Raw genomic sequence first — 8,662 nt, forward strand, 5'->3', positions numbered from 1 at the left:
ACCTTTGATCCTCTCCCATGGGGAGGAGAGTGGTCTTAAACCTAAGGAGGGGTGGGTGATGGTTTGGAAATCTGCAGTTTCCACTGAGCGAGGCTGTGAGTGGAGAGTGAGCCCTGATTAACCCCATGTGCAGGTAGTGGCTGCAGGTGGGACCCTGGATTCAAGGACTGTCCATCAAATGCTCTCCTTGAACAAATGAAGCAACCAAAGCTGGCAGAGACAATGCCATAGGGCCCCCAAAACATAGATTTAGGGGTCTAATGTGATCTCTCCCACTACTCTGTAAGCTTGAAGATATATCTTACTTATCTCTGTATGCCCAGAATCTAACATAAAGCCTGGAATATTAGTGAGTTAATAAATATATGCGGACTGACAGAATGTGTGACAAACGATGGGTCATTTAGCCATATGAAATTAGATGCACAGGTAACATCTGGGGGGGGTCTGAAGTGTAATCTAATTTTTCGTGGCAACTAAAGTGAAATTGTAAAGAAAAGAGTAAAATTGTACTAGGTGCGAAGGATATACGTCCCCAGGAGGATGCCACTCTCCCCGCTGGCCTTATGTCCCCCTAAAGAAAGAACAGTTCTTTCTCCTTTGACCAAGGCAAACTGGTTTGGCCAACCAGGTCGGTACAAGATTCTTGGGTCAGGGCCAGAAAGAACAGGACAGTGAGTGGATATTTTTGTTGTTTTCCAGCAGTAGTGGGAGAGAGCTCGTCAGAGAATGGCTTCTGTGTCCTAGGTGGCTTGGTTTCCCTTCTTTGGTTGCTGCCATGGAGTCTCCTTCAGATGCCCTTGAGAACTTGTGGTCAGTAAATCTGCCACTCAGACCATGGGAATGAATGAGCAGGGGCTACATTCTATAGAGTCCACGTGTTATTGGAGTGTTTTTCACTTCACCTCCTTCCCAAACTTTTCTTTGGGGATTTTTCTTCAGTATGTGGGCCAGTCCAGAGGTGGAGATGTTGCATGGTGATTTTTGCTACAGTTGGGTTACACGGTGCATTTGCCTTTGTTGCTGGCCTCTTGCTCCTGATGCAGCTGTGTAGGCTCTTATATCCTTACAACCCTAGCTGCATTCATGTAGCTTTGTTTCACCGTTGGCTGACAGCGCAGAACAAGATTGGACCTTGTGCCTTGAGAAGTCCTGTAACAGGTTGGGAGGAGTTCTGACTCTGTTCTTTTCCACTGGGTTTGCTCTATATTCTTTGGAGCAGAGCACAAAGATCTCCACAGACCTCTAGGGCAAGGAGAAGACTAGTTAATATTCTGTCAACTTGGAACTCCAAGATCTTGTGTTTACTTGGGTAAAGCCACTACATGTAGTCACAATTGAGAATGAAGTCATTTTTTTCGTTCGCCATAAGGGGGCACTCTTGGCTCTGCTTCTTACCTTTTCTGGGCTAGGCAGAGAACTTTGTTGATTTAGGAGCCAACTCGTAATTTGAGGACTGGTAAGACCAACCATGTCTGTGGTCATTTCTGTCCAGGATTATAACTAATTCTTGCCTAATTTGTAATATCTGAAAAGTGTTCTCAAAGAATAACTGTGCCCCAAATGGGACATGAAAATAAAAACTTGCCTAATAGGTAAGAGTGGTCAGAACCTCAGACATGAGGAGGAAGTGGGGAATGCTTTAACCAAGGCTTCACACTTATTAAGACTGTTGATATTATCTCCAAACAATGATTATTTTGTGTTTGTGGGTATGAAATGTGTTAATTTGTTAAATGTAAACCTTTAAAGTATCCTATAATTTTAACTCGTCATTTTTTTTTTTGATATATGGAGAGATTTTCAAAATGTGACCCCTGAAAGACAACATCAGGTTATCATAATTCTGATTTTTAAAAAAGTTTGTCAGTGATTCATTCAAGAGTATTTATTGAGTATTTATTGTACTGTGCAAGGTACAGATTTCAAGATCAATTCCAAACTAAACAAGTAAAACCTTCTCTACCAACTTGGTTTAGTAGTACTAAAACAAATTAGTTTTACACTGTGTAAATGCGTGTAGTTTTACACGCATTTTTACACTGTGCCTTCCGGGGTTTTGAAGCCCTCTCATAAGGCTTTGATCTTTACAACACCCCTCTGACCAGTAAGGTGAGTATTTTCTCTGCTTTACAGGCAACGGTATGCCTTTTAATGGGGACGATTGTATATGCTTTAAATATTTTAAGCAGGTTGTTGAGAGTTCCAACAATGTCAGTAGAAGCACCCACTTACACGTGACACAGATGGATCAAAATATAAAGAGAACACTTTTAAAACCAAATATGTATCAGCATCTGTGTCAAATAAGGCCATCAAGGACTCTCTTGGGGGAGCTTATACCCTCCCCCCCATGTTCTTCATCAGCATCCCCTACTGTTTTGGTGTTGATAATTACTGTGTTCTGAGTCTTTTGTAAACTGCCCTATAAATGCAACTTCGATGCCCCACTCCAACACGAACCTCCTCCTGTAGAGGTACCTACCTTGAAATTGACACTGACCAAGTTCTGCTCTCAGTTTGGCTCTTACTTCCTATTGAACCCTAGCTAGTCTTGACTTTTCTGAGACTGAGTCTTCATTTTTACAGGGAGGGATTAGATTTTGATCTTTGAGTTTGCTCCACCCTCTATGAGTTTTACGTGTTACAGCTGTAAAATGTTACAACACTTCTCATCTCTGATATCCAGGAATAATCGTTTCGGTTAGATAGATGCCAACACAGTCTCACCTAATTATGGAAAGAAAAAATAATCGTAAAGGCCATGCAAAAAAAGAGATTGTGTCATTGGTAAAGGGTTTTTCCAACTACATCTTCTATTTTGGGGGGGGGGCATTACACGTTGTCTTTTTGTGAGTTGGTACCAAATAGCTTTGAGATTGTGTTAAATATGCACAGACCTGATTGGTGTACTCTCAGAAAAGTGATTGGATCTCTGTCAGAAAGACCATGCCAAGACAAAAATACACAGAAGTCAAAACCACCTGGAGAAGCACAAGAAACAGTGTGGCCAAAATCCTAATACCATCACAAGTCAGTAAACACCCCCTTCTGTGGAAAACCATCCCAGTAATCCCAGTAAGTAAATAGACTTAAATGATATCAACCAGTGCCCCAGAAAAAAATGATTCCTTTTTAAGCCTCTATTTAAAGCCAGTATCTTCTAAAATGAGCATTGAGTTCACAGATATCTTTTGAACATCATTATGTGCAAGGTATGATGCTTGACACTGGGGGAAAAAATCCTAGAAGGTAGACTCTGTGCCCTAAAAAGACCTATTCATCTAGCAAGCCATTAAGTAAATTTTGTGTAAGTTTAAAGTGTTTAAAGTGCATGTTTGCCAATGCAGGAAATGGTACCACTGAAGTCAAGGCTAAATAGGGCTCAGTTTTATTTGGGTCCATTAAGTGATGATGGTTTTGATCCGTCAAAATGTGCCTACTGTTTCAGCATCCTCCATGAGAGAGAGTGGACAACTGATGAGATTTTAACTGACCACTTGCCCCGAGACGATTGCATTTGTAGATAGGAGGACACAGACTTCTGTCCTGGGGGTGCTTCATGGGCTGGAAAGGCAGAGAAGCTGGTGGCTATTCTTCAAAGTGCTGCGAGTAAGAGGGCAGAGCCTGGGCCAAGCAGGCTGAAGCTGTGGCTTCAGGTCTTGCTGCTCAGGGTTTTCTGGAGCATATTCTAACAGGCTTAGGGATAGAGGATGGAAGAACCAAGTAAGGAAGAGAACGTGTTGGTTGAGGCTGGGACCTCAGAGGAGGCAGTCCTGATAGCAATCTATTAGCTAAATCCAAATTAAGCAAATGAAGCCACCCACTTAAATCTGAGAGAATCCAAAGCGTTCAAGCATGAGAGCTGAAACCAAAGAGAAGAACAGCATGTGCTGAACGGAAATTTGAAGGTTGACTTAATTTCTGTGGAGGGCAAATCTGAGTGATATTTTACTCCTGAGCAGAATTCATTTGTAAGTCTGAGAAAGTGAGCTTTGATGGTCCCTCTGGAGCACTGAGGGGCCCAAGAGTGAAGGCTTAGTAAATGGCATAAGAGACATTCAATAGTGTGGTGTAATTCTCAAATAAACTTCTTTTTAAAAATCACCCCACCCCCCCAACACCCCCCAAAAAAAGTAAAGGAGAAAAAGCCCTCCCCTTCTCTCTGAGATGCTGCTTGAGTTATACAGAATTCAAAGGTAGGGTGATGTCTACCAGGAATGGGAAAGAAGAAAGTGCCTGGGTTGTCCTAAAGGTGACCTGCAAAGAGCAGTGGAGGAGGGGGAAGACTGAAGAGAAGCCTAGAAAGGACAGGCTGTCTAAGTGGGAGAAACCCCCCAGCAGGGAGGCCAAGGGCCTGTATGGTACCTGTCTCTGCTACCATTCAGATATCCAAGCAACATTAGAAAATTCACCCCCTTTCCTATTTTGCATTGGCTGTCAAGAAGCTCAAAGCTGCTTCTGAACATTTATCTGATCAAGACACAAACAGAATATCATAATATTCTTACGACCAACTGAGTTTAAAAAAAATTAAAAAGGCTGCGGTAGGGCCAGAGGCTGGGGGTTCCAGAGAATGGGCATCTAAGGAATATCCATATTCCATTAGTGGCAGTTCAAGGAGGTTCTGAATTATGAATTGACCTAGTATAGGGGTGTGTGTGTATACATAAACATAAAACATCCTATATATATCATATATTAATATATATGTTATGAATTGGACTATTACATATCCTATATTTTAGGCCCATATATTGGTCTATATTTTTGTTGTACTTATTTCCTCATAGTATATGGCTTTATATCTTTTCTTTCTCTTTACATAACTTTATTTGATTTTAAATGCAAACTTCCTCAATTATTCTTTAGGTAAAATGTGGAGTACACATTTAAAATAATATGTCTCATTCTGTAACTCTGTTCCAGGCACTATACTTTTACTTCTGTAAGACCATGGCGATAATAATCTTGGCAGTGTGGCAAACCCTGCTCTTCTAAGGACTGGATGAAATCACTTCAAGTAAAACACTTAGTTAATGCCTGGCAGACGTTACATAGTAACTTTAACATTATTATTATTGTTTTCTCATTTAATGCTTGCAGTAGCCTCATGCGATGGCTACTATTGTTATTTCCCTTTGGAAAGGAAGGGGTGATAAGAATACGAAAAGCTTCATGGAGAGAGGCAAGAAGAGGCAGAGCTAGGGTTAGGAATGATCCCTGGCTTCAAAGTTTCCGTCCCAAACTTCTATCCTCTAGGCGCCCCTTGTGTCTGGCCCCCGGGTCAAACGCGGAGGTTGCTTTTCATGCAAGTCCTGGGGTCACCCCCTGCCCCCGCCCCGAGCCCCCGCAGAGCTCTCCTAGTACGACTTGCTCAGGCTCAGTCCAGGCCAGTCGACTCCTGCTGATGGTGGAGAAACGCTGAGGTGAGCGTGGCCTCGCCGGTGGGCTCTCTGAGCCTGGGATGGTTTGGGGGGATAGGCGTCAAGGACGTGGGGTAAGTTGGCGTCGCGAAGCCAGCAAGGGAAAAAGGTAGGGAGGGCGTGACATCATCTGTTCAATCAACAGACTCCCCTGAGGCTTCCAGAATGCAAAAATATTCCCTTGATTCCTCAAAGTGGGTGGTTTACTGATTTGACTGCTTCCACCCCAAATTGAGATGCAGCGGCTTTTAGCCAGATCTGGGCAGGCTCTGGATGTTAAATCCAGCCCTTGACTTTTTTTTTTTTTTTTAAGTGAAGGATAACAGTCGCGGTCCCCTCTCCTCCCTCCGTGCCTCCAGGTTCCCGTCGCTGGTCTGGACGACCCGCCCGCCAGGTTTTGGGGCTCCTCCAGGGGAGTCTGCGTGAGGTGGGATCTGCAGCACTCCCGAGCTGGCGGGCATAGCTCCTCACCGGAGACCCTGAAACTGGAGGAGGTTCCCATCCCGCCAGTCGGATTTCCTGCGCTGCTCGCCGCCGCGCGCCACCAAAGACCCGCGGTTAACTCTGCGAAAGGTTAGTTTGCTGATCACTGCTGGTTACATCAATACGGCGAGAGCAGAAAGAAAAGATCCGAAATACGAAAGGTACGTCGCTTTTAAAAGTTTTTTTGTTTTTTTAAATGCAGTTACACTTGTATCTTTATTAAAACACATAGACGCAATTTTATGTATGTATTAAAAAACACAAGTAATTCTGCATTGGTTGCAAAGGAGCTCTTTCCGGTGGTGATGGAAGTATTCTTCATCTTGTTTGGGAATGGTGAGGATCCATGAATTGAGTTGTCAAAACTCGTAGAAACGCTACACTGAAGACCTGTGCGTGGTATCGTGTGTCAATTGTACGTCAATTAAAAAATCAGAACGTAATCCTGCATGCATGGAAAGTATTGCGTGCCATTGCGTAACTGCATACATGAATGCCGATTAAATGCAGCCGTAGATGAGTATTTACAGCAACTAAGCGCAACTCGGTTGGATTATTTAATTATGCAAGCTCCCCGAAGCCGGGAAAGGGAGGAAAACGGCGGCTGACATCACTCGGGGGCGGGGCCGAAAGCCCTAAGAAAAGTCGGTAGGACCCGGGCGGCAGCCGCTGCTAGACACCACCTCATCATGAGCAGCCGCAACGGCTCCGAGCTCCACGTCCTCTGCAGCTCCGGCCAGCTGTTCTTGCAGCCCCTCTGGGACCGCCTGAGGACCTGGGAGGCCCTCATCCAGTCGCCCTTCTTCCCCGTCGTCTTCTCCATCACCACCTACCTGGGCTTCTGCCTGCCCTTCGTGGTGCTGGACGTCCTGTGCCCCTGGGTGCCCGCGCTACGGCGCTACAAGATCCACCCGGACTTCTCGCCGTCGGCTTGGCAGCTGCTGCGCTGTCTAGGGCAGACGCTCTACCAGCACGTGGTGTTCGTGTTCCCCATGACACTGCTGCACTGGGCGACCAGCCCCGCCCTCCTGCCCCCCGAAGCCCCCGAGCTGCTCCAGCTGGTCCGCCACGTCGTGCTCTGCCTGCTGCTCTTCGACACCGAGTTCTTCGTGTGGCACGTGCTGCACCACAAGGTGCCCTGGCTGTACCGGACCTTCCACAAGATGCACCACCAGAACTCGTCCCCGTTCGCGCTGGCCACGCAGTTCATGAGCGTCGGGGAGCTGCTTTCCTTGGGTTTCTTTGACATGATGAACGTCTTGCTGCTCCAGTGCCACCCGCTGACTGTCCTGACCTTCCACGTGGTCAACATCTGGCTGTCGGTGGAGGACCACTCGGGCTACGACTTCCCCTGGTCCACGCACAAACTGGTACCTTTCGGGTGGTACGGGGGCGTGGAGCACCACGACCTGCATCACTCCCAGTTTACCTGCAACTTCGCCCCTTACTTCACACACTGGGACAGAATACTGGGAACTCTGCGGTCTGCTCACGCCAAGTGACATGCAGGCACCCCTCCCGGCGTAGTAGTGTGTGCTGTGGTGAGGAGTGGGTGTACCTCAGACATTGTGCGTTTCACCCTTGAATCGGGAGAGACGTACTTGAGGTTGCTTTTTTTGTTTTATTTGCTGGAAACTTATAGAGAAAATCTGATGTATTTTTCACAATCCAGTAAAGTAATTTATGTGATGTTTGTATGTCAACAATTATATTCTTGATGTGGAATTCCAGCTCACTTCAATAGCTTTGATTTCTGGGTATAAAGTATCCAAAATCACTGGCGTATTTAAATAATCTCTAAAGGGGTTTGTTTGTAGAACAAGGAATTTCACTCTGTTTGAAGGTGTCCTAGAACTAGGCTAAAATAATATATTTTTATGGAGAATCTTATCTCTGACTCGGTAAACAATGAAACATGTTCCTGCTGGGCAGTGACTAAGATTATTGCGCCTTTTTTCTTTGTTTTCATAGAACTGTATATTTATATTGAAGGAAACGTTATTTATGCTTGAAAAAAAGTAAAAAAGAACATAAATCAAACAGGTACTGGCTTCTGGCATTTTCACTGGCGTTTTGACTGATAAAAACTGAAATGAGAGGAGGGAGCTGGGATGGCAGGTGCTCGACAGAGTCTGCATCAGCCCAGCTGTGGAAAGAGGAATCTGGCGGCGGCAGGTTTGAGGGAGGGGGAGCTTGTAGGAAAGGAGGTGGGAGAAGGGATCTGTTTGTTGGTTTTGGTCTAGAGATTTCACAGAGGGAAAAACAGTTGTTCTGGATGTGTTTTAGTTGATTTCTGTGTAACAGAAAACTGATAAAACTTACTCTGTAAAATTTTACGGTGAGATTAATGCTGGGCCACCATTGCATTATTTGGGGGGAAAGGGCTGTGTTGGGGGGATGAATAGAATTAGTGAAGTGCCTTGCTTTGCAAAACTGGTAAGTCAAGTGTGTGCTTTAAAGGGGCTGATAGGTAGGGGAGGGATTATGAGTGAGCCCCCCCTTTTCATAAAGCCATCTAATACAAATGACCATCACACATTGTCTCTGCAATCTGAGATTTTTGTATGTTCACTTTTCTTTATGAAGACGTACATGCAAACTGCATACTCCTTTCTCAAAGAAAGAAAAAGTGAAATTTGGCCCCAGATCCCTAGTTCCTCACCTGCAAAAGGAGATTGTGTCCCAGATGTTCTCATAGATTACTTGTGACAGTAAATGTGCCTATAACTGAGTGCACACCTGTCACCCATCAT

At 45.0% G+C, this 8,662-nt stretch overlaps 1 protein-coding gene across 1 annotated transcript; it reads left to right on the forward strand.

Annotated features, from left to right (window-relative positions):
• Positions 1-19: 19 nt before the first annotated feature.
• Positions 20-7,949, forward strand: CH25H (cholesterol 25-hydroxylase). The gene is made up of 2 exons (XM_007179144.3): positions 20-6,070; positions 6,197-7,949. The coding sequence occupies exon 2, from the start codon at positions 6,599-6,601 to the stop codon at positions 7,409-7,411; it is 813 nt and encodes a 270-aa protein (XP_007179206.2). The 5' UTR covers positions 20-6,070; positions 6,197-6,598; the 3' UTR covers positions 7,412-7,949.
• Positions 7,950-8,662: the final 713 nt, after the last annotated feature.

This window comes from Balaenoptera acutorostrata, chromosome 16, assembly GCF_949987535.1.
Source record: "Balaenoptera acutorostrata chromosome 16, mBalAcu1.1, whole genome shotgun sequence".
In the NCBI taxonomy this organism is placed as follows: Eukaryota; Metazoa; Chordata; class Mammalia; order Artiodactyla; family Balaenopteridae; genus Balaenoptera; species Balaenoptera acutorostrata.